The 27375-nt window shown below is 38.3% G+C and overlaps 1 protein-coding gene across 1 annotated transcript in view; it reads left to right on the top strand.

Moving 5' to 3' along the window:
• Nucleotides 1-27375, top strand: part of REEP3 (receptor accessory protein 3) — a 98223-nt gene that overhangs the window by 59257 nt on the left and 11591 nt on the right. The window contains exons 3-6 of the mRNA XM_055308749.1: nucleotides 11636-11712; nucleotides 14266-14386; nucleotides 14558-14671; nucleotides 26096-26243. Coding sequence (XP_055164724.1) covers nucleotides 11636-11712; nucleotides 14266-14386; nucleotides 14558-14671; nucleotides 26096-26243 — 460 coding nt within the window. The remainder of the gene's footprint in view (nucleotides 1-11635; nucleotides 11713-14265; nucleotides 14387-14557; nucleotides 14672-26095; nucleotides 26244-27375) is intronic.

Here is a 27375-nt window from a genome sequence, read left to right as displayed (position 1 = left end):
CCAAATAGCAAATTGTTTTAGAAACATCTGTATGTGAATGGACTAATTAACAACTTGGAACATAATGTAGAAAAATAATACTTTCACAAAATGAACCATACAATACAATTATAGGGGTAAGGATATTGAGTTAGACTTTCTCCTAGTTTCTGTGTTGTAGAGCTGGTCATACACAAAATTTTCTGCCTCAGGGAAGTTTCCCTGTAGAATCATCCACCTTTCTTCACTTCACTCCAGCCCCTTTGTTCCTTCGGCTGTGTTTACCCAAGACCTCATGCTGTCCTGCACCCTGGTACTCAACCAGCCCTTCCTTCCCCCAGCAATCCTGTGACCCATCACTTGTCTCTGTCCGTTCACCCAAATGTGAACCTCAGCTCTCCAGGTGAGATCGATTGCACATGCTTTTGAAAGAAAGTAATTTGAAAAAAAAAAAAAAAAAAGAAGAAGAAGAAGAAGAAAGTAATTTGATATCCCAGGTTCATTTTCAGTCATGACAGAGATTTATTCTTTCTGCAGTTTTTTCCTACCAGTCTTTGCTTCTCAAGAATAGCATGTTATTCCATGTAGCATAAAGGCTGGTTCTTACTGTTTGAATGACTATTGTACATTTAAAGTGTGCTGTTGAGCCCAGAATATAATACCATTGTTGTATATAAAAGAGTGTATCTTACCTAAAGAATGAAATTTTTCATATTGTGTGTCAGTCTGGCCTGTCACCTAGACAAAGGAGCATATCACCTAGTAGCAAGGTTAATTCACTTGTGGAAACCAAGATGGAATTGTCTATGTGAATAGAGATGGAATGGGGGTACCTAAGTCCCTAAGAAATGGTGCCAGTCCTCGGAATACTTCATGTGAGAAACATGATGGGCCAAGACTTGGGGAACACTTAGGGAAAGAAGAAGGTAGAGTGACACATACTTATTTTCTTATTTTTAGGTAGAGTGACAACTTAGTGTTAAAAGTAGCATATTTCAGAGGCATCTGAGTAACTCAGTCAGTTGAGGATCCGACTCCTGGATCAGGTCATGATCTCAGGGTCATGGGATGGAGCCCCACACCTGGCCCTGCACTCTGAGGAGTATGCTTGAAATTCTCTCCCTCACCCTTGCCCTCTGCTCTTCCCAAGAAATTCTTTGTGGTTCTGTTATAAGGGAACTATCTTTCTCACAAATATTTATTATCCCAAATAAATCAATAGTACTTTAAACAGTATAAAAAAACAAACTCTGAATTCTCAGCCAGTGTAGATGGAGAGAATTATTTTGGAATGAGAGTTCATTCCTTTCTAAATTCTGCTTCCGGGAACAATTCCCATCAGCAGATCCTGCTTTTCACATTGTCTTTCCAGCACTCCTTTTAAATTAATTACCACCTACTTTTTAAACATTTTTGCACTTTTGGCTTCTCTCAAGTTCCTCAAACTGCTGAGGTTTGGTATGAGATGCACGGGCTTCTGTGATTCACAATTACTGAGGGACCGGAGGGAGTAGGCTGATGGGCTTCTATTTCTAGTTAAGTCCTTGAGACCTGCAGACTAAGCCGTGAAGTCTTTGGGAGTGAGGCGCGGGATCTGCAGGTCAACTGTGTGGCAGCAGCTTCATCACCTGAAAGTAAAACCCCCAGACATCTGAATTCAGTGGAGCTGTACACAGTTAAGATAGTCTTAAATAGGGCAGTGAGGGACAAAGTACACCAAAGTCAAGGAAGCCCAAGTCATTTCTAGTTTCATGTAATCACCCCAAACACATGCCCCTTTTTTAAAAAAAGAACTCTTTTCATCCATGGTTTCTGTTCACTTTGGATTGAACTTCAACTAGCTTATTTTCAAGCATGCTTCTAACTTGGCACAGCTGTGGGAAAAATCCCATAACTGAGCCATCTGGGTTGGATAAAAGAGGGAGTTTTTGTATTGATTTCTCACATTTTGTTCCTTTTTGTTTTTAGTGGGGAAAAATCATTATGAAGTAACCAAATTATTGCATAATGTTAATGAAACAGGAGAAATCTTTTCAACTCTATGCTATTTCTAAAGCATTCTATATTAGAAGGTCTCCCTGTTGTCTCTGAAATGTGGTGTAGAATGAATGTTTTGGGTGAATTGAATTGAGTGAATAATAATGGTCAGAAAATAACATTCTTTTTGGGTGGTCTGTAATTCAGCAGTGTTTTTTTTCTTTTCAGACTCAGCAAATATTTTTTTTTTTTCCTGCAAGGCATATTTTAGTATTTTATGATCTGGATTTACTTAGTGTGGTTATAATTGAAATCATTAGGCATATGTGATTTTTCATTTTTTTCTTAAAGCCTAGCATTCATTGCTTTCTGATTCAAAGAATCTGAAGTTAAATGTTGTAAAATTGTTTAATCTCTGATAACTCTGAGAACAACTTTGACAAAATAGACTATATGTTACAAACTGCTGTTTGTGCAATCCAGATTTACTTGTTTGAGTCTTGCATCAATCCAGACCTTAGAATTAAGAAACTAAATAAAGATTTCATTTATTTATTTGAGAGAAAGAGAGCGCATGTGAGCTCATGTGGGCGTGGGTGCACGCGCGCGCGCGCGCGCACACACACACACACACACACACACACACATACATGAGTGAGGGGAGAGGTAGAAGCAGGTTCCCCACTGAGCAGGGAGCCTGATGTGGGGCTTGATTCCAGGACCCTGGGATCATGACCTGAGCCAAAGGCAGCACTTAACCACTGAGCCACCCAGGCGCCCCCAGACTTATGAAACTATTAAGTAAAAGCCTTCCTCTGTGCTTGCTTTACCAGGAACAAGGTGCTAGGGGCTGGCAACATGATGGTGAACACAATGGTTTCTGTCCCTGTCTAAACGGCGGGGGTAGATGTTAAACGAATCATTGCTCAGATATTCTACAAAGAAAGAGTAGGTGCACAAAGATTATATATGACCTTCAAAGGGTGAGGAGTTAGGGAAGGCTTTCCTTTGGAAGTGAAGAAATTTTATTTGTACAAGACAAATAAATAATATATAATAAAATATTAGTTACATAATGGAGCAAACATTATGCTAGTAATCACTAATTCTTATCCTTTTATGTCTTCTTTTACTAATCCCTCCCATGAAAGCTTCTTGGCAGTAGGAACACCTTAACATCAGAGTTTATGCCTATTTCATATCCAAGGGCTTTGTTTATTAAAGGCCCTGAGTAATATTTATCAAATTAATATATCACATAATTTTTCTTCATCATGCAAGTATAATTATACACTTATATCATTTAACATGTATTGTTAATATCACTGTTGTTATAATATCACACTGGTCCTACCATAGAGAGAATAAGTTATATAAAGATATAATTTAAGAAAAAAAATTTTTTTTCTTTTAATGGGCTCCACATCCAGTTGGGCTCCACACAACGTGGGGCTTCAACTCATGACCCTGACATCAAGACCTGAGCTGAGATCAAGAGCCTGACACTCAACTGAGACATCCAGACACCCCAGTATTTTTTAATTAATATGCCATTACTGCTATTACCATGACTTATAAATCTATAGCAACATGCCTTCTTCCACCAAACATGATATTCCCCCATATTTTGGGGCCCGTGCATTGCATCAAGTTCTGTGATGGAAATCATAAGGATTGTTTTACAGTTACTGTTCACTTTTTGTTTGCCTTATTTGTTTGGTGATTTCAGTCAATATCATTGTGTAAGGATGTAAATCGTAAGAACTTATTTTCTTAAAAAATCTTAAAAGATCATGAAATGAGGCCTACTTTTCTTTGGCATCAAGAGTAGGTAAATGCATACCTATTAAATGGAGCATGGTCTTTTGATAGTAAATTTAGCCTATGGGTATATTCATTTTACAGTATTCACTCAAGCTTAAAATATCCTCTAATTCCTTTGAGAGAGTAAAGCTAAGAACATCATCACATGACTGTCTGGGTTTCTGAAATGCTAAGGCTTTGTAAAAGCCTTATGGATTTTGAGTAATAATAAAGCAAGTGCTGGCTTGTTAAATAAGCTAATCTGATCCATGCACTATATAAACTAGAATATAATTTTAGATACTATGGTTTTATATCACAGATGATTCCATAATCTCCAAAAGAACTTGCCTAATTATAAGTATATTTTCTTGGGGATATAAATTCCTTTTGATATTTAAATGATTTTAAGATTCCATTTGAGGAATCTTTTACTTATAAATATTGTATTTTACATTAAAATATTCACCACATTTCTCTAGTCACAAAAAATAGAGTACATAAAGTGTTCCAAGATTTAAGTATGACTGCCATTTCATTGTGACCACTTTCAAAAAAGGTTTATGACCAAATAATCAAGAAGAATGGAAATTCCAGTCTTGTGTATAAGTTAGCCTATTCTTTTGTTTATTCTTTTAATAAGTTATTTGAGTATCTCTTTTGTTCCTGGTACTATAGTAGGCATCATATAGATGCCTGGGAAACAAAACAATGCAAAATGAGCATCTAACGTTTTTCAAGCAGTATTCTCACTGACTTCTATGTACTTTATGCTTTGGATATCCTGGTCTCCCACTCAGAGTATACCCACTTTAAGCTTTATATATATTTCTAACCAGCCTATTTATCTGATTTATTGGCCTATTGAAAATAGAAGCAGATTGCCACTGAAGCCATAAAGATCAACGGTGCAGATGATAATGAACAAATTCACACGGATAGAACCATATTTGCCAAGGGATCAGAAAAATAATTTCAAGTAGTATTTCTCTGGCCCTGCCCAGTCTGCTACCTGAGAACATCGATCCTTCCTGTCCTCCAAATCCTTCTGAGAGCCCTCAGGTGTCTCCACCAGACACCTGGTGTCTCCACCAGAATTTCTTACCATGGTAGTCCTCTTCTCCATTTTCAGATCCCTGTGGTGGGTTTATCATCACCACCAACCAGGGCATTAACCATACCACACAGGGCAGCCAATGGCACTGACAGTGATACTTTCCTCATCCTGGAACCTTTGCCACTACAGCCTTGCTTTCTCAATCTCTGTGGAGATTAGAGTGTGATCTTTCATGTTAGGGTAGGCTAAGTACTATAATTATAGTATGTAGCAAAAATGCAAGTGCTGAAGGAATATAGAAATGTATTTCTCTCTCATATAACAGTCATATAAATGAACAGATTAGGTGTTCATTTTGGCAACAAATTCTCATGCCATCCTTCAAGAATGGGCTCTACCCATCTTCAACACATGGCTTCTAAGGTTGTCCTACTCCTTGTGCTCCCAGGCCACAGGCAGGGGGAAGAGCCTGGGGAAGATACACCCACTTCTCCAAAGCCTAAGTTCACGTCCTGCTGGGGAGAACTGGATGCATGATCCCACCTGCCTGCAAAGGGGGGGCTGAGAGGCACCAGCCCTGGCTGAGCCACTTCACAGCCACAATTCTGCTGTTAGGCCTCCTCGCAGATAGCAAGCTGTCACCTCCCATTTCTCTTTAGCTTCACTGTCCTCGACCTACCCCCTGGCAGCCTCGTAAGTCTAGCCTTCAGAACAGATGAGGCCGTCCTTCATCACATAATCTGTAACCTCTCTACCCGGGGCTGCCCCTTTTCCATCCAGATGAACAGGTCTAAACCTTCACTACTGTGCTCAAATCCACCCTCCTTCCCACTTGCACCCACCCTGAAAGGATGCCCTCCCTGCTCCTCTAAGGTACAGATAGAGGTCCCTGGCTCTGGTCCTCTTCCCAACACAGCCAGTCTTTTTTTTTTTCATTTCATCCCAGAAGAGCATGCATCTCTGCTGCTTTCTTGAGCCCACTCTTCTTCCTAATCTAATTCTTGCCTTTCTTGTGTGGGATCTTGTTCCATTAAGTATCTCTTCTTTCTCTTCATTTGAATCTTCTTATCTTGCTAGTAAAATTTTCAGTCCTTGAGAATGTAAACGTGGTTTATTTTTGCTTCATGCTATTTTTTTTATTCCCCCTCTTTTTTTTTTTTTCCTTTAAAACCAGATCCCCTGAAAGGCTAGTTTATGCTCACTCCTCCTGCTGTATCTCGTATCAAGTGTCTAGCCTCTTGCAATCCTTACAGAAGGAAGCACACTGAGGTGTGCACAGCTCATATTCATTCAGCAATTCATCAATATGTATTTATAGAGCTCTATCTAAGCCAAGCACAGGGAATTCAGCAGCAAACCACATAAAAGTCTTTGCCTTGTTAGAGTTTACATTCTAGTAGGGACAGGCCAAAAAAAAAAAAAAGATGCATGTACTGAGGCCCTGAGGCAGGAGCATATATGCATATACAAGGGACAGTAAAAGGGCCAATGTGACTGGAGCAGAACGAGGCACCAAGGAGGAGCAGATGAGGCCAGAGAGGTAGCAGGTGCCAGATCCATAGGGTCTTCTAGGCCCTAGTAAGAACTCTGATGGGAGCCATGAAAGGGGTTTGAGCAGAGGAATGACATGATTTGGCTTCTGTTTTAAGGAGAGACTTTGGCTGCCCTATGCAGAATAGACCCCAAAAAGCAGAGTGACCAGTTAGGATGCTGTCAGAATAAGGCAGATGGGAGATGGTGGTCATCTGGGCTGGGGAAGTACCTGTGGAAGTGGTGAGAAAAGGCTTCCTTTCTGGGCAGATCAAAGACATGGCAGGCTAGGTGGTGTTGGGACTTGTCATTCACCCTTCCAGTGGGATTTCTCCACCTTGCTTATGGCCCAGGAGTCTGATTCGCACAGACTGCATCGCCTCTGGCTTCCCTTGGGTTTGGCCCGTGAGAGGCTTCTGCAGAAGATCAGAAGGCAGGATGAGCATGAGATCAGAGTATTGTCCTCCCAGCATCTTCCCTTCCTCCTCTGCCACCTCGGGTTGACTAGACTATCTGCCTGAGGCTACAGCTCTCCCCTGCTGTTGTCCTCTCCGGATTCCAGGAAACTTTGCCCTGCCCTCCCTCCTTCCTTCACATCTAGGGGTAATGCAAGCTCCTACTGTTGCTAGCTCCAGGGTGCACCAGTATCCTTTTATTGAGCTTCCTGAACCTTGCCCACAACTTTATAAATAGTCCTTTTAGTAAGCTTTCCTCAGATTCTTGTGTTCTTGACTCACAGTGGAAGCTAGGACATGTAATGTAGTAAAAACAGCAGAACACTTTTTTTAAGTCACGGTTTTTTACTCATTTTTTTCCTCAGTAAAATGTTATATCTTTGAGGACAGAAGCTATCAGATTCATGTTTCTATTCTCATAACATAAAGTAAGTAGGGTTTGCTACACTTGTATCAGTGCATGTCAGATGTAATGATGCCACCTGAATCCTTAATAATTGTCTAAATTATGTTTGATATAAAAGATTTATCAAAAGTAGGTGTAACCATCTTAGTGCTTATAGGTGTAAGCTTCACTTTGGATAATTCAGTTCCCTGGGACCAAAGAGCCTTTTAAGAAAAAGTTGGATACAGCTTTCTTATTACTTCCTGTTCTCCAGGAGATATCTAGACAATGGTTTGCTGACTCTGCCAGTTGTTTCTGAACTAAAAAGATACTATACTATTTGTTTCCACTTTCCCAAGAACATAAATTTTTAACAAAGAATAGTGATACCAGTAACTTTCCCCAGCAACTTAGAAGGTGGTTGTAATTTATTAAGGTTACCAGTTAATTACTAACTTATATTTGTATAACATTTTAAGAGTGATAATATATGGTTATATATATTCACAAGATTATAACTGTGATTGTTTTTCTACCAATTTTCAGTTTTATTTTTGCATTTTGTTTACTGATATTTTCTGTTGATCTAAAGAATATTTTATCTATAATCTTCATATGTTTAATTATAATTTTGTGACTTTTTTTCGCCCTTTTTAACCTTGACTTCTTGTTATCTCCTTGGAGCAAAGCCTTAAACATTAGGCTGTGTAGCCTTGAGGTATAGTTTTAATAAAAGCTTTGCTGAGTAATCATTTGGTATAAAATCCCAACCGAATCCATTAATAGAAAAAAGAAAGCAATATCTTTTCAAGGTTAACACTCTTTGTGATTGCTCCCACGAATGGCACACACTCATTACATTCATTTAATTATTACTGCCTGCCTATTATAATTTAATGTTCCTATTTCTGATAAGAACAAACAAAAATCTTAAGAGATTATCAAGGAATTTATTCATTAAGACAAATTCATATAGCATGGAGTTTTGCTTATATAAAGTTGTTGTCAATACTCGAGGAAAATGTCCAGGAATACCCTCGTAATTGAATAGTTCGTTGTGTTTTAACTAAAATGGCATAGCCTTCTTCTGTTTCTTCTTTTTCTCCTTTTTAAATTTTTGACATTACTAAATTTTCTCACAACCTAAATAAATAAATATATAGGGGTTTTTAAAGAAGTAAATATTACATACTATAAAATACTTTTATTCTTTGGGCTTTAAAATTAATTTAATGACTGCATTTGGAAAGTGAATAAGCAGAACACCTGAGTGGCTTAGTGGTTGAGCGGGCTCTTTGTGTGGAGCCTGCTTCTCCTGCCTGTGTCTCTGCCTCTCTCTCTGTCATGAATAAATAAATAAAATCTTTAAAAAAAAAAAAAGAAAAGCACATTACAGAAGCAAAAGTTGCTCTTGACATCTATGGGATGTGTAGTCACTTTCATTCACTGGAGAACGAGTCATTCAGGGAGTATCACCAGTCGCCACATGTGCACCACCTCCCCTCCGCTCTGTTCACCAGTAAATTATGATTCCTTGTGGAGCTGTCATCCCTTTGGGAACTCACAGCCATAATAGTGGTGGGAAATAGTGAAATAATGAAAAGTAGCAAGCACTGATTTAAATTATTTTACCTTTCTTGAAAGTTTCCTGAACTTTCTGTGAAACAGTTTAAGCCCCTGCTTTCCTGGGAAAGATGACAGTCGACACTCAGATCCCTGTGTTGAGTACCAGGAGAGGGACAGGGGACTTGACAGGACGGGTGTGTTCATAGAGAAGCTGCCTCGTTGGCTTTAGAGAGACTGTGCCTCCTCCTGCCATTTCTTAGCTCACTGGCCTTATGTTCCTTATTTATTTTGGCCCTTGGGAAAGTAGGAGTTTACTGTATTATTTGTTTTCAAACGCTGCCCAGGGAGCACTTGGGTTTCTTGGAGTCTCCTCCAGAATCCCACTGTGGGTGGAATGGGAAGCCCAGTGGGAGCACTTTCTCTTGTGATTGTTTCACGGTTTTTCTCAGTAAGGGATTGTATGGTTTTCAAAAGTGTGATCACCTCTAAGATGCCTCCAAGCTGTGGAAAAGCTCATTATTCTGTTTGCAGCCTTTTCTTCATTTCTTTTTTGGGAGAGGCTTTTAGTCAATCAGGGTAAAAGCTAACCCCCTGAATACAGTGAGAGGTAAAAATGCTGAGTTAGGGTTTGGCTCTGGAAGGGCCCGGGTGAATCAACTCATGGAAGAGTATCACTTTCCTTCAAAAAGGGAGGGGTGGGAGAAAATGTACATAGGATGTTAGCCCTGGAAGAAAATCCCCATATTTGGACAAAAGTTTGGAATTGGCAGCAGTGAGCAATTTAAGAGAACTCATGAAAAGTAGAAAACTAAAGACTACATTTGGGCCGTTTTGTTCTTTTTTAATTTGAGATAATCATTGTATATCAATTGCCTTGTATTTCAAATGTAGATAATATGCCCTATTATTTGCTTTGGGCAAATTTTTTAAGTTTTCAGGAGCCTATAAGTTAGAGTGAATTGGTATTATTTCTATTTCATGATACATTTCTTCAAAAGTTATTTAGGGGTATTTTTAATGATTTATACATGTAAAGAGAAAACTATAAAAACCACTTGAATTATAGTTTCTATTATCTATGGAATACCCAAACAAGCTTCTATATTAAAACTAAATAGTTAGGTCAATTTTCTGGCTATTTATAGAGACCTGAATTTTTTGTCATCTCATTGAAATGAGAACAAGGGAAGTAGTGGTTATTCTTGGAGCTCACATTTAACAAATCCTCATCAATTTGTTCTCTGCATAGTATAATTGATTAATAGCACCAAATCCAGAGTCAGGCAGTCTGGATTCAAATTCTGGCTATGACCTTGAGCAAGTCTTTTTACCTCTCTGTGTTGCTGTTTCCTTATCAATAGTAGAAATAATTATGTTTCCTACCTTGTAGTATTGTTGTGGAGAATATATGATTTAATATATGTGATACACTGAGTACAGTCCCTAGCCCATACATAGTTGGTATGGTTTCATGTATTAGCTATTATTATAATATTGAGGAGAAGATTAGTGATGTTTATCCTTAATGCAAACCCAACCTTCTTGAGTGATAAGAGAGTCTGTGTACTCAGGTGAAACAGAAAGGTATAGTTGGGAAAGTGAGTCCAAGACAAATTAATCAGGCAGCATTCTATGAAAAGGATTGATACAAAGGGACACTGGAGTCTCAGGAATTGGTTAGAGATGCTGTATTTCCAGGCACAAGGTAAAAATGTCCTGTACTACTGTCTCAGTCCATTCAGACTTCTGTAACAAAAGTGCCATAGACCAGGTGGCTTATAAACAACAGAAATTTATTTCTCACTGTTTTGGAGGCTGGAAGTCCAAGATCAAAGCAGCTCTGGTGTCTGGTATGACCCACCTCTTGGTTCGTAGACAGCCATTTTCTCACTGTGTTCCATGTGGTGGAAGGGATGAGAGATCTCTCTTTGAGAAGAACACTAACTCCATTAATGAGTTATAAGCTCCACCTTCATCACCTCATCACCTCCCAAAGGCCTCACCTCCTAATACACATTTGGGGTTAGGATTTCAACATACAAATTTGAGAGGGAGGGAGGAGGACATAAACATTCACTCTATTGCAATGGCCACTGTGGTGTCGGTAGGAGGACACGGAGCTTCGGGGGGAAAAGAATACACTGGGGCACCTGAGTGGCTCAGTGTTTGAGCGTCTGCCTTTGGCTCAGGTCATGATCCTGGAGTCCTGGGATCGAGTTCCCCATCGGGTTCCCTGGAGGAGCCTGCTTCTCCCTCTGTTTATGTCTCTGCCTCTGTGTGTGTGTCTCTTGTGAATAAATAGATAAAATCTTTAAAAAAAAAAAAATACACTAACCAACTTTCAAACTGGGTGACCAGACTTATGGATATAACAAACCCAGGATCGTTCTTTGGTTCCTGAACAGTTTCTATATATTGAGAATTAAGGAATGAAATATTTAAAAGACTAATAAAGATTAAATATGGTCATATCATATTTTGCTGTTATTATATAATAAATAGCTAATTGTCATCATAAAGAAGCATGTAGATTAGAATAAGATTTTTTTTTTTAAGAATAAGATCTTTTTAAAGAACTTTCCTCCAGTTAAGAAAAATCTATCCTCTTGTTCTGATTCTTTGATTCAGATTCCTAGACTATATTGTGTCAGGACTAAAGATTTGTTATTCTTTGATTCTCGTCTTGTATCCCAAGACTATTGATGTAGTGATGTGAGGAACTGAGACGTAAACCTGTTGAGAATTAAACCATCACCTTCTGCATTTGATCCAACACACTGTATGTATAGTGTTTTATGTATGTATATAAAAATATATACATAATCATTCAGAGTTGCAAATAATCTTAGTCTGTTATTTCAGAAATATTTTTATTATTTCCAGGTCCGATGGATGATGTACTGGATTGTTTTTGCTCTCTATACTGTGATCGAAACAATAACAGATCAAACAGTTGCTTGGTAAGTCCTAGCCCTGAGAAAGGGCCAGACTATAGACTCCTTATCAGGTGTCCTGAGTTTTTATCCTGCTCTTGCTGCTAACCAGGTGAATTTGATCAAGTTACATAATTATCCAGTGTTTCATTTTCTTCATCTGGTTTCCCCATAAAAACATTCCTTTCTTCACTGGCCCCCCTCAGACAAAGGCAGCTCTTTCTTCTTCCCATGTGTCACACCCTGCCTACCTCTCACACAGGTCCCAGTATCTTAGAATAGAAAAATTTGGTTGTCATTATCCCTTTTCCACTCGATGACTTCAGGCTATTTTTCTTTATCACTTCCTAAATGACTCCCCCTTTGAAGCCCACAGCATCTGGTTCTAGCTCTCCCTCCCCATCCTTAAAACTCAACTACAAACATTCAGACCGGATGACGTCAGCATCCACGTGGACACCCACTCACCACCAGCTCCTTGGCTGCTCTGTTCCAAATAGCTGAGATAAAATTAAAGCATGTTTACATCCTCAAGGATTTAACATTTTACCAAGAAGTAATACCAAATGGAACAACCTGAATCTCCTTGTGCCATATTTCCTAGTGCGTTTCCACCTAAACCTTACCATTACTTGGAGAAGTCCTCCTTTTAAAATCTTTAAACTTCATACCTTGCCGGTATCCTAAACTGCCCTCGCTGCAGAAACCTTCAGCCTAAATTAGCCCTTCTTTGCTGCTTTGCCTGGGTTCCCAAATGCAGCCCCCCAGAACATCAGCCAGCTGCTCATAGAGGTCTCAGTCTGAACCTCCCCCACTGCCTTTACTTGCTACTTCCGTGCCCTCCTGCATCTGTTTTAAATATTTGCTCTTCTCTCCTTAAACTGTCTTTCTGGCTTTGCTCTTCTCATCATACTCTCACAGCACATTAGGTCACGTTGGATTGCTAGAAAAAATAGAGGGGCCCTGGGGGGCTCAGTGGTTGAGCATCTGCCTTTGGCTCAGGTCATGATCCCAGAGTCCCGGGATGGAGTCCCACATCAGGCTCCCCACAGGGAGCCTGCCTCTCCCTCTGCCTATGTCTCTGCCTCTCTGTCTCTCACAAATAAATAAATAAAAATCTTTAAAAAAAAAGTCATCAGACTTAAATGGTCTTAACAACTTGCTCTTATTTATGTACTTCTGTATGCCTGCACCCATCTTTGTCTTCTGATTTGAAACATAAACTGTCTTTCCTCTGTCCCAAAGCTCATTCATTTACCTGTGAAGTGTTTAGTGTAGAGTTGGGGGAGAGAGTTTCATGTTTGGTTTTATGTGGTAGAACAACATATTTCAAACCATGCTAGGTCTCCTAATGTTTCAAAGTTCTCTTTTTAAAGACCTCATTTTTTCCTGATTGCATATATACCATATATACATTATTAAAAAGCAAATGATGTTGACAAAGTTTATCCTAAACAGTGGCAGTCCAGAATCCTCTGTAATCACACCAAAGCAACGACCCTTTGTTGCCTACACAGTAGTCATTCCTCACTGTCCGGTACCTGCTTGCCTCATCAGGAGAGCCCAGATTTGCTCAGTTATTATGAATCTTAATTCCTGGCCCACAGGATGCTAGTCCCCTCTGGTATATTAGTTCACTTTTGCTGTGGCAACAAACAACCCCTTTCACCGCAGTGGGTTAGGAAAACAAACATTTATTTCTTGCTCAGGTTATTTAAGAGCACAAGGTTGGCTGAGCTTGGCAGTGTCACGTTTCAGGACCAAGACTGAAGAAGCAGCTGTTCTCATGGCAGAAAGAAAAATTTAAAGCAAGAGGTTGGAGGTGTTAGGGTGAGAACGTCAAAGGGCATTTAAAGTTTCTGCTTGCATGTGACATGTCAGACTCCCGTGATGTTGGCCAAAGCAAGTCACGTGGCCGAACCCACAGTCATTGTCTAGGGAAGTGCACCTGCAGGGAGAGCACTGCAGAGTCACCGGGAAAGGGCAGGGGGAGATAACACTCATTCCCAGCCTAACACAATGGTAATTCCATTCCCCTTACAAGTGAACAACTGTCTGCCTGGTGTCACAGTTCTGGCCAAATGAGATTGGAAGGGAAGTGTTTGGGGGGTTCTGAGAAACAGCAGATGTGTCCGTGGGGTAAGTTGGTGCCCTTGGAGCACGTAAAGCAGAGTCTTGCTACATGGAGAGATGTCAGATACTGACATGACAGTTGAGCTCTGCAGAAGGGTGTACCTTGCCACCCTGCGTAGATGCTGTTAATGTTCTCTCGGGACTCCTCCCGTCTGTTGGCAGCTTGCCTGTGGTCTCTTTAATGGAAGAATCTTGTACTAGAAGTTGCTGAATCTCTGCGGGGATCAGGTCATTCTTTGGTTAACTAATCTATATTTAATGAAAGTAAGTCAATTCAAGCATAGTTTTTTTCTTAATCACTGACTTTTACATGTGAAAACTTAACAGTGATTGAACTTTCTAATAAGCACGTGTGTGTGTGTGTGTGTGTGTGTGTGTGTGTGTGTGTGTGAATTCCTCGTTGTAGTTGATTTTCACCAGCAGTTTTCTCAAACTTTTTCTTGTTAGGTTCCCCCTGTACTATGAGCTAAAGATTGCTTTTGTCGTATGGCTGCTCTCTCCCTATACCAAAGGAGCAAGTTTAATATATAGGAAATTCCTTCATCCACTTCTTTCTTCCAAGGAAAGGGTAAGACATGTAAATTATTTCTACATATCATTTGTTAGAAATGTACATGATCACATGGTTTGTGCTATAAAACGAGTGAAACTGTCATATCATGAGGTAAATGTCCTGGTTTTTGCCTTCTTGTCACTACAGTCAAATAAAGTTTATATCTGTGAGTTTGTTTTTCCTCAGGAGATCGATGACTATATTGTACAAGCAAAGGAGCGGGGCTATGAGACGGTAGTAAACTTCGGGCGGCAAGGTTTAGCTTTCGCAGCCACTGCTGCTGTCACTGCAGCAGTGAAGGTAACTATGTTTTTGTTTTTTTATCCAATGTCACATTAAACCAATGAACTAATCAGCAGGGTGGCTTTTTATTCCAGATCATTATAAAATTTTGGGAGAATTTTGCTTTCTGGTTATTTCTGTAATGCTGGAAAAAGCAAGTGGATAATTTAAAAAACATTTTAATGCATGTTTGTTATAACTACTCAACATTTTGAAAGCCTTAATTGATCACAAAATAAGAACTAGTTAATATATAAAGGCACACCTGACAATGTCATTTTGTCATAATCCTCCTACTTTATAACCTTAAATAAGGTTGAGTAAGTCACCTCTAGTAAAGATGACCATTCTTTCTTTCCCTGTCTCTGGTGTTTCTCTCTTTCTCTCTCTCGATGGCAATATCTTGGTAGGATTTCTGGCTTACTCCTGCACCCCTACTTCAACCAATTTGAGGTAACATTATTCAAAATAAGGCATGAAAAAATTCTGTTCTTAAAACTTGAGATTTTACTTAGCCAATTACTAATGTCATGTGTTGTGTTTTGCAAGTGAAGTTATCAAATGTATGCCTTCTGTGAAAATTCGCATTATGGCTTTTGGATTTTTTTGCATGTAGTATTTAATGTGGTTTATTTTAAATACCATAGCATAATCAATTTGGATGTGTAGTATATGGAAAGAAAACAGGCTTCAGATCCAGAAAACGCTGAGTGTGATTTTCTAAATAACTGTTGGTGATTTACTTAACCTCTGTGTTCACTGGTTGCTTCATGCATAAAATGGAAGTAATATACCTGTCTGTGAGAGCATATACAAAAGCACAGTGCTTGCCAAAATATAGTAAGAGTCCAATGAATATTAATATTACATGTCTCTCTCAAGTGAAAATTTGTGTTTGTTGCTATTAAGTTAAATTGAGATTAAATAGTATACCAGCTTTTAAGTTAGGCTTTTTCAGCTTGATTATCTTTTTTTTTTTTTTTAAGATTTTTGTGTATTTATTCATGAGAGACACACAGAGGGAGAGAGGCAGAGACACAGGCAGAGGGAGAATCAGGCTCCATATAGGGAGCCCGATGTGAGACTCGATCCTGGGTCTCTAGGATCACGCCCTGGGCCGAAGGCAGCGCTAAACCGCTGAGCCACCCTGGCTGCCCTCAGCTTGGTTATCTTGAACCAAAATAACAATGCTATGGGAATAAATATTCTAATTAAGTGGCAATTCTCTATAATAGCAATGGTGAAGGGATATCAAATGGGGTTTCCAGAATGAGCCTTAATTTTTCAGAGTTATCTTTGGCTCAAATACAATTAATATGATCAACAAAATTAAAAATCAAAATTATATTCAAATTATATACCCAGAAGTGTTGCATTAAGTGGAAACTTATTAACTATGTAGCCCTGGCCTTGTAAGATAACTATATTATTAATGATTATTAACTATCAACACTGTAGTTTGCCAGTTAACTTGGCTTTTAAAGGCTCTTTTATTACTACAGATATAAGCAAATACTAAAATAGCAGAATTTTCATCATATTGAAGGAGTGTGTTCCATTTTAAAAGAAGTTCACTTGCTTTTTATTTGTTGCTTAATGAAAATACATGCCTGATTTCCACATGGCTAAAAAAGAACATCCAAGAGATCTAATGTTCAACAACTAGGAATTCTACCAGGGGACCGCAGATGCAGTTCTATTTCCCAGAACTGAAGGACACGAATCTCTTGATTGAGGGCACCCACAAAGTACCCAGCACAATGAATGAAAGAACGACTGATTGTAAGCAAGGTCAATGGAATATTCTAGGACACCGAAGAGAAGGAAAAAAATGTTAAGGATTCCAGAGATAAAAAGTATGTTACATTCAGATGATCAAGAATCAGAGTGGCAATTAAATTTCTAAATAGTAACAATAGAAGCTTGAAGACCAAAGAGTTGTACTATCCATTGATGCCATAATGATTTTCACCCTGAGACTAGCAGTCGAGTTCTCAGTCACATGTGAGCTTAGAATAAATCTTGTTTTTTTCCTTAAGGCATGCAAAATCATGAAATTGACTTCCTGTGTATTCTTTGTCAGGGTAGAAATGCTCTGCCAAAATTAGGAGATAATCCATGAAAAAGGAAACCCACAGGAACTAGGAGGCAGGGTATCCAACACAGCAGGAAAGTGACAGGACTTCCCAGAATGAATGTGTATAATGCACAAGTGCAGAGTGCGACTGACCAGAATTGGATGTGATGGGTGCAAGTGCCAGGCCAGGTGTCATAGGGGATAGTAGGGGGATAGGAGTTTCTAAGAGATTTAATCCTATGCAGGGATGATACTCAAACAGGGCAGCACATACTATGACCAGTCAAGACACATTGTATGTCATGAAAAATATACTTGAGGCAATGTTAAGAACAGCATAGAATGACTAATCAGATGAGTATTAAAAAAAAAAAAAAAACAGGATAATTGTTAGCTCTGGAAAATAAAAAGGAAAGAAAAGGAAATATAATAACAGAGCATGACTCGATCCAGCCACAAACAACATTTACATAATTGTGAGAATACAGAACCACAGATTGAACAACTGGTTTTGCTCTATCAGGAAGGTGAAGGAAAGAGAAGGAAGTGGAAGAGAAAGAAAACCCCCACCTGCCAGATAGGAAAGTGGAGGGTTGAAAGTGGTGCCTGCAGGAGGATGGGCAGGAGAAGGGAACCAGGGAAAAAACAAGAAAGATTGTTGCATTCTTCTGTTATAAAAGGTAGCTTTATTTGACTTCACAGATGAAGTACAGTTGACCCCTGAACAACAAGGGTTTCAACTTGTTAGGTCCAATTATATACCAATTTTTTTCAATAAATACAGTACTGCATAAAGATTTTCTCAGTAACATTTTCTTCTCTCTAAGCTTACTTTATTATAAGAGTACAGCATGTAATACATATAATATACAAAATACATGTTAATTAGCTATTATCGGTGAGATTCCCAGTCACCAGTAGACTATTGGTTAAATTTCAAGGGAGTCACGCAGATTTTCTACTGCCTGGTGAGTTGGTGCCCCTAAACAGTTGTATAGGTCTTATATCCCTCCCAAGAAGATGCTTCCTGAATTTTACATATTTAAGAGACCCTTCAACATGATTCTATGCAAAAAAAAAAAAAAAAAAAAAAACCTAAAAATTAAATTGAAAAATTGCTTAGAAAATATAGACATTTTAGAACATTGTTTTGGGAGACATAGAAGCATACAAATCCCATTTTTCATCCTCACTTTTAACACTTAAATATATTTTTAGTCCCACTACTCTGTGAGACACTTTCCATACTGTGACTATTTCATGAGATATTTATTATACTCGGACTTATGTTTACTACTTCCAAACCTTCCACGTGGGGAATCAGAAATCCCCACTGTATTATCTTATCTTCATTCTCTCCTCGTTTTTATTTATTTTATCCTTTGCTGTGATCAGTGTTTATACCCTGCGTATTTGTTCAACATCTGTTTGTTTAGTGCCTGCTATTTGGCAGATGCCGGGCATGCAGCCGTGAACAAGACACAGTCCCTACTCTTCAGGCTCCTGTCTAGCTGAGTGTCTGTTCACTAACTGAAAATTGTATCCTATCTCTGGTTGCCAAGCGCTTTCCTCCAGCCTTCCATTATTAAAATAACCATTAACTCACAGAAATGCTTTCCTTCAGAAAGGCTATGAAAGCATTTCTTCCTTGTGATTCATTGTTTGTTTTTATCTATATATTTAGCATCATAAAACCACCTCCCCACTTCAAAGGCAGGAAATAGAGGACATAAGAATCATCTGAGTTACCACTGCACATCAGACACGTTCCATTATGTCCCATAATTTGAATGCAGTTTGGAACTTTGCCTTCTCGTTTGTGATGTGGCAGTCCTTTTGTTATCAAGATCACTGTGTGTGAGGTGGCCCTCACCATTCTCAGCATGAACACAGTGAATGTTGGCTTCAGCCATCCTGGATTTTATTCATTAGAAATAGTCATTAAATATGCTGAACATGGTACTCTGTTAACACTATCAAGTTGTACTGTGCCTATTTTCGTGTAAGTGAAATTAGTTTCATCTCTGGAGATGTCAAAGAAAGGAACTATGATGGAAGAAATCACTGAACCAGACACTTCATACTATGGAGTAAATTGAAACTGAAATAGGAAATAGGTCAAGTTTAAGGAGAAACTTCAGGAAAGCCAATAGTAGGGCTTGAGAATTAATTTAAGATTTTTACAACCTATAGTTTGTTAAAAATATCTTTCAGGCTAAAAATGATTGGACTCTTGGTGTGACCTTTAAAGATTGGTAATACCCCGGACTAGGGTTCCCAGGTTGAACCACCTGAGCATGTTAAAGATGAAAATAGGAATCTAATCAGAACATTTATTACACCGGAAAGCAATTTTCTGAAAATGTTACTCAGTTCTATGACCTCATTACCAGGCATCTGTTCACAAGGTCAGTGTACAAGTTTATTTTGGCTGAGCAAAGCATAAACATATGAAGGACCTTCAAGGATTTTGCTGAGGATGTTCAACATATCATAGCTTTCACATGAGAAATGCAGGTGGCATTTGTACAGATGACCACCACTACTGCCAGATAAAGGACAGAAGAAAAGTACTGTTTGTCATATTAACCGTCTCTGAATTTTCTCTGGCAGCCTTTTCTTGGTGAACTCCTTAGTAGATACTATTTTTTTAAAAAATCAATTATCACAGAAATTAGAACCTAATAGGTAAAATTGCTAAAATTGAATAGACTTTAAATGACGATGGTTAGGTCAAAATCCTGACATCTTGCTGTCTGCTTTAATGGCTTTCTGTTTGTGAAAGGATTTAAGGATATTCAGCTGCTTTGTAGCAACCATTTAAAAAGAGAACATTTGTCCAGACAATGGAAAGAAGGGTCATACTATTTTCCCTACAATCTCAGGAAGCAGAATATTATAATGAAGATTTAATTTACTAATAGTTGAGTTATCTGCATTTTCTAGTCTGATACTTCCCTAATTAGTCATCAGATTTTGGGTGGACCATCTGCACTGATCTAAGTATTAATTTTTTTACCTATAAATCAAAGAGATGAAACCTGAAATGTGTGGGAGATATCAGAAAGGGACACAGAACATAAAGACTTCTAACTCTGGGAAATGAACTAGGGGTGGTGGAAGGGGAGGAGGGCGGGGGGTGGGGGTGAATGGGTGACGGGCATGGAGGGGGACACTTGACGGGATGAGCACTGGGTGTTATTCTGTATGTTGGTAAATTGAACACCAATAAAAATTAATTTATTAAAAAAAAAAAAAAGAAACCTGACTTCTGATACCTCTTATAGCTCTAAAACAGTGGTTGGTCCTCACTGGGAGGGGCTTTTGCCCGCAAAGGAACATTTGGCAACATCTGGAGACTTTTCTGGTCGTAAGAGCTGACAGTGAAGGGTGCTGCTATTTGTGTCCAGGGTTAGAAGTCAGGACTGCTGGGTAATATCGTATGAGCCACAACAAACAATTATCCAGCCCAAAACAGCAATAGTGCTGAGACCAAGAAAGCCTGCTCTAAAAGTATGAGTCAGAAAAAGCTAAAAGGATATATGTATGTGTATATAGATAGTTTTGGTGGTGGGTTACAAGTAATTTTATTTCCTTCTGTTACAAATGCCCTTTGATAAATATGTATTACTTTAATCTTAAAACCACTAAAATATATTATTCACTTAATACAGATGCACTCAATCCATTGTAGGCCTAATTAGATTAATGCTCAAATGTCCTTAGGGGAAAGGGAGATTTCCCTAACAACTTGGAACTAACCTTACCTGCATTTTAATGTAATATGTCAAAGATCAACAAGAAACAGAGCTTAATGGCTATTCATTATTAAACAGCATGGTAAGAACTATTCTGTAGAAGATTGTAAGATTCTGTTTTTAAATTCCTTTTTTATGATTTATTTTTATTTAAATAATCTGAGAGAGAGAGACCGAGACACAGAGAGAGAGATGCTAGTTGAGGGGGGGGGCAGGATGGGAGGACAGAGGGAGAGAGAGAATCTCAAGTAGACTCCCCACTGAGCACAAAGCTGTGACTTGGTGCTCAGTCCCAGAATCCTGAGATCATGACCTGAGCCAAAATCAACAGTCAGAGGCTTAATGGACTGAGCCACCTAAATGCCCCTGTTTTAAAATTCTTAATTAAAAATATGAAGAGAATAGGCTTAAAGTTTTGGGTTGTTTCTTTTCTTAAGATTTTATTTAAGAGAGAGCACGTAAGCAGGGAGAGGCGGAAGTAGGCTTCCTGCTGAGCAAGGAGCCCAAGGCGGGGCTCAATACCAGGACCCCAGGACTGGGACCTGAGCTGAAGGTAGACGCTTAACCAACTGAGCCACCCAGGCAACCCAATTGAAAGTTTTATACTAAGGTGCTGATAAGCATAGTAGTAAATTCCCCTTATTTTGTGTTAACAACAAAATATAATTTTAACATAATGTTTAACCAGAAAACACAGTATTTAAACAAAGGCAGAATTCTAATTAATTAATTTAAAAGGACAGAATTATTTGGGAGTAACAGAGTTAGAATTAGTCATACATGCAAGGTGCCCCTTCTCAGCTGAAGAATCTTTCCCAAAGCATGAATGAGTTACATTTGAACCCAAGGCCCCAACCCTACAAGTGCTCCCATTTTAAATGGATGTTCTGGGTCTCTCCAAAGTCAAACCCTGAGAACTTAACTTGAGTTACCTAAAGGGTTTAGAACACTCCTGCTAGAGAGGATCAGTTTTGTTTTGTTTTCTTAAGATTTTATGTATTTATTCATGAGAGACAGAGAGAGAGAGAGAGAGAGACCGAGACACAGGCAGAGGGAGAAGCAGGCCCCATGCAGGGAGCCCGAGGGGGGACTCACTCTTGGGTCTCCAGGATCACACCCTGGGCTGAAGTCGGCACTAAACCGCTAAGCCACCAGGCCTGCCCTAGGATCAGTTTTAATGTAAAATATTCTGCAAAATTCTTCTTAATTACTTTGATTTTGTGTTCTCATCATATCTCTCTTTCTCTTCGATTTTTAGGATCAATTTGAACATAAGCAGTGTACATACAATTCTGTAGAGAATGGGATCTAAAATCTGGGATATTGACTTGCCTTATAAACAGGAACTTCTTCTTTATTGACTAATGACCAAAAGTGCTATTTCCATATGTCTTTTCCCCCTCTAACTAGAACCTTTCTGCATTTTTTCGTATAATTTTGGCTTAATATTATATAAACCAAATAGAAAATCAATAAAGCATTATTAATTTAAACAAAACCTCAATGCTTTCTAGCATTGTTACTGACAAGTGACTATAATGCCCTATTTGTGCCGTCAAAATAGAGAAACAGTGTTTCTTTTGGTGATGGAAGTAAGGAATTGGATACAGGGAAAATGAGCAGAAAATAGATCGGAAATTCTTACAGTGAACACATTACAATTAAAACTTCATTGTAAAAATAGAAAAATGTTCATTTGGAGAGTTGTAGCCAGGCATTGGAGGAAACAAAATGAAATCAGGATCCCATCCAGTTTATAATAAACAGTATTCAAATCTAAAAAAACAAAAACTTCACTATACCATCTATCTATGACTTATCTAATTTTGTAATATTGAAGAAATTGTTGAAAAAGAATAAAATCCCCCCATCCCATCTGCCTCAACATCATATTGTTTTCATTTTTGCATATAATCCCCTATCTGCTTAAACCATACTACATACCTGCAACCATGTTATGGATATGATTTAGAATTCTGAGGTTGGAAGGGGAAGGTTTTCACTTAACATTTTATTTTAGGGATCCCTGGGTGGCGCAGCGGTTTGGCGCCTGCCTTTGGCCCAGGGCGCGATCCTGGAGACCTGGGATCGAATCCCGCGTCGGGCTCCCGGTGCATGGAGCCTGCTTCTCCCTCTGCCTATGTCTCTGCGCCTCTCTCTCTCTCTCTGTGACTATCATAAATAAATAAAAATTAAAAAAAAAAAAACATTTTATTTTAAACATAATTTCTTTGTTAATGGACTTTTTATGCTGAAGTTATAAAAATTGGAAGGAATAGGTCTGCCTTTGAGTGATTATTTTATAATTACATTTCTTTAAAGTGGTCACACTGACCACTTTAAAGTGGTCACAGACTTATAATTTATGTAATGTTTTTGAAGTTCACAATACTGAATTAATTCTCTCTTCCCACATTAGTTCTGTTCTGGGCCCATAAGAAAATATACAGTGGAAAACCCAATTATTTGAGGCAGTAATGGCTGTTGAAGTGTTGGAAGTCCTCAGAGTGTCCACAGCCCCCTTTTGCTTCTGCCTGCAGTACTTCACCTTCCTTTAAGCCTTGAGGATATTGATAATACTTGGGGCTATAAGGTTGGTTACCCAAGAGCTCCATTAAAATCCAGACACCTCTATTAAAGTCAACCTGAGGGATGCCTGGGTGGCTCAGCAGTTGAGCATCTGCCTTCGGCTCTGGGCATGATCCCAGGATTCAGGATCGAGTCCCGCATTCGGCTCCCTATGAGGAGCCTGCTTCTCCCTCTGCCTATGTCTTTGCCTCTCTCTCTCTATGTCTCTCATGAATAAATAAATCTTAAAAATCTATAATAAAATAAAAAAATAAAGTCAACCTGAAGCAAACCCCTAGTGGATGGTATCGTCTACCTGTGTGAGCCCATGACCATACCTGCAGTTCACTGCCAAACCTCTGCTTATATAGTTACAGTAAAACACACTGCTGTCTATGGAGAACTCTCTAGCAGTCAATAGCAATGAAAAAGAAGAGGCATAAAGAGAATATTTTGCCTACTTATTACATGCTCACTATCCGTATCATACCAATACACTAGGAGAATAGAAGAAGCCTAAAATTAGTCAATCTCCTTTAGTTTCTGAAAATCCTCCCCTGGAGACAAGATATACACAGCACAACAATAGAACTAACAATAATGTATGAGTTTATTTGTGAGGTATGCTCTAAGTAATTCGTGAATTATGCTCATTAAAGATACCAGAGTTTGTAGACGATATAATGCTAGATTGATTCAGTGGCAGTTTAACTAATTTGCATTTTGAGATGTTCTTTCTTGAGTGGGAGGGTTTAGCAGTTACAGCCCGCCTCAGAAATTGCACCTGAGTCAGGTATCGGGTATACACATGTGTGTATGCCAGTTATCATCTGTTTGGCAGTAGGTAAAAAGTCAAGAAATACCAAGTTGGGATAAAGAGAATTCTGAGAAAACAAAGAGTCTGTTTCAGATGTGCACTGGTCACTTTCTTCTAGTGCATGTCTGATGTCTTTTGTCCCCAATATCTTTAAATGATACCTGGTAAAGAGGAAGAAAGTATAATGGATTAAACCATGGCAAGAATGTTTAAAGATGTGCAGAACCCAATTATTTTTTATTGTGAATATAGACCCTTTACTTTAACAATTTCTTTTCACAATTTAAAAAAATGTGGTAGAGACCCTAAGTGGGGCATAGAAATGGCATTTGGTTTTGACATAATATGATATCACTGACCCAGAGTGGCAGAATCAAGATCTTTTTTCAGTGTAAAATACAATAGTATCCAAATGTTTACAGTGCCTCAGGCTTTGAAATCTAGAAATTTAGAGATGCACCATTAGGGATGAGTTTCTACAGTAAAATTCTAACAGGAGGCAATCATAAATTCATATATGTGCAAAGAAATAATAATAGTGAAAAACCTTTAAAAGAATATTTTTAAAATAGCTATAAATAAGAAATGAATCATCTGTATGCTATGGAAATTTTCAAAGTGGTTACATTTAGAAATTATTTTTTCCTTTTATATTTGGGGGGAAATGTAGTTAGATCTGTAAAGTTCAGATATGTCTCTTTCAGAGCTGGTCAGTGATGAAAATTCTTGAACTTTCTGCAGTGATGGAAATGTTCTGTATCTGTGCCATCTAGTATAGTATCCACTAGCCACATGTGGCCCTTGAGCATTTGAAATATGCAATTGAGGAAATAAATTTTTAATTTTAGGTAATTTTTGTTAATTTAAATTTAAATACCCACACGTGCCCAATGTCTATCATATTGTTAAGGCTTTAAAATAACTTAAAGTCAGGGGCACCTGGGTTGCTCAGCCAGTTAAGTGTCTGCCTACCTTCAGCTCAGGTCATGATGTCTGGGTCCTGGGATCAGCTAGCATTGGGCTCCCTGCTTAGCAGGGAGCCTGCTTCACCTTCTTCCTCTTCCCTTTCCTCTGATCATTCTTTCTCTTTCTCTCAAATAAATAAATAAAATCTTAAAAATAAATAAATAAAATGACTTTTAAAGTCAGATTTCATAGTAGTAGATATGCCTTGCCAGAAAGTGAAATAATTAACCCTAATTAACCCAATATCATTTTGTGTCCAAAATTCTTTATATATATATAATTTTTTTATTTTTATTTTTTTTTTTTTTACCACGTACTAAGTAGAGTCATACCATGCCTGACTTAGCTTATCTTTAAAACAGTATACCTTTAGGGTGCCTGAATGGTTCAGTCAGTTAAGCTCTGGGCTCTTGGTTTTGGCTTGGGTGATGATCTCCACGTTGTGAGATTAAGCCCCACATCTGGCTCTGAGCTCAGCAGGGAGTCTACTTGAGATTCCTCCCCCATCCCTCTACTCCTCCCCCCCCCATGCATGCACGTTTTCTCTCTCTCTCTCTCTCTCTCTCTCTCTCTCTCTCTCTCTCTCAAAATAAAATCTAAAAAAATATGTATCTTTTAACTTTAAATAGTTTTTCTGGGGGCATCTGGGTGGCTCAGTTGGTTAGGCATCTGCCTTTGGTCATGATCTCAGGGTTCTTGGATCTAGCCCCACATGTGCTTTCTGCTCAGCAGAGAGGCTTCTTCTCCCTTTCCCTCTGCCTGCCACTCCTCCTGCTTGTGCTCTCTCTCTCTCTCTCTCTCTCTCTGTCAAATAGGTAAAATCTTTAAAAAAAAAAAAAAAAAAGTTCTCCTAAATCATAAGCTCCAAAGTGCCAGTTTTAGGAGAGAGCAAAGTAACGGATGCTGTCTACTCAGAGGGGGTAAGCTCATCATACATTTTTTTTTTTTACATTTAAAACAAATTACAAAGCTGAAATGTTTGGGAGTGCAATGTACTGATGTCTACAGCTTTCTTTGAAATGCATTTTTAAAATGGGTTGATGGGTGGATAAATGGTAGATATGTGGTAAAGAAAATATAGCAAACTATAAACAATCTAGGGCTGTTCACTCCGCAGTTCTTTCAACTTTTCTGAAAGTTTCATAATAAAATCAGTAACCCTTACGATAAAATGTTGGGAGAAATATAAATGTAAGCATATGAAATATTTTAAAGTGTGTTTTTTTTCTTGGATCTATCACTTCTCTGTTAAATAGAGCCAAGGAGCAATAACTGAACGTTTACGAAGTTTTAGTATGCATGATCTAACAGCTATCCAAGGCGATGAGCCTGTGGGCCAAAGACCATACCAAGCTCTACAAGAAACAAAAAAGAAAAGTAAATCAGTCTCCGGTGAATCAGCAGGTGTGCTTGTTTGTTTTAATATATTTTTCTTTCACAATTAGAACTTGTGGGTCCAGGCGGATATTAAATAATACATGGTAACTCTCTGAATTTGAGTAGACAAAATTTACTTTTAAGCTTATGTTTGTGAATTTACACTTAACTGGAGTTCTCGTTCTCTAAACTTTCTCTTAATAAAGTTGGTGCTTGCCTTTGTTGACTCTAGAGATAATCCAACTAAGACAGTAACAGTAGCCTCTTGTGCTGCCATGAATTTTTAGAAGCCTTAGGTGTGGTTACTACCAACCTCCTCGCCACCAGCGCCAGTTCTGACCTGTGATCAGTACTCTTTATATTCAAACTGTGTAGTGACATCTAAGAATTTTTATAGTTAAACACTCTTTACTATAAATGCCGTACAAATAAGGATATTGACTCAAGATAAAAAGTTCTAAGGAGGTGACAAGGGATGACTCAGTTTGTAAATAGGATTACTACAATGGGAAATATGTTGAAATGAAATATTCTAGTTCAAGAACTAACTTGTCGGTATTTCTAATATAAATTAGGAACATGGCATAGTTGATATGTACTAAAACTTTAATAAATTATGCTGATTTTAGAAATATACACATAAATAAAAAGACACAGCTCCTTAGTCATTTTATCACATGTAAGAAAGTTTTAGTTCAAAGTTCAGCTGAAAATTACGATCTTCACATTTCTTATTAGTATATTTTGAAGTCCATAAGGTACAAGGCTATTTTTTTTAAGTAGTTTTCTTTTGAGGGAGGTTAAAAATCATCCTTTATATTGAAAGCAATTTGGGAAATAAAATAACAGTCCTTCCTGTAGAGAAAAAAATCGTGAACTTTCTTCTGAGTTCTCTCTAGAATGAATAACTTTACAAAGTGGATGGCTGTTACCTAAGATAATAAGAATTGGCCATGGATTAAGGTAGTAATATCTGTAAGAATGAGAACCATTGAACTTTGAACTATTATCCTGGAGACCCGGGATCAAGTCCCACATTGGGCTCCCTGCATGGAGCCTGCTTCTCCCTCTGCCTATGTCTCTGCCTCTCTCTCTACATGTCTCTCATGAATAAATAAATAAAAATCTTTTTAAAAAAAGAGAAAGAATTTTAGGGCAT

Source organism: Nyctereutes procyonoides, unplaced genomic scaffold (assembly GCF_905146905.1).
Source record: "Nyctereutes procyonoides isolate TBG_1078 unplaced genomic scaffold, NYPRO_anot_genome, whole genome shotgun sequence".
Taxonomy (NCBI): Eukaryota; Metazoa; Chordata; class Mammalia; order Carnivora; family Canidae; genus Nyctereutes; species Nyctereutes procyonoides.
The sequence above is the reverse complement of the archived record's forward strand: the minus strand, read 5'-3'. Positions and strand labels throughout refer to the sequence as shown.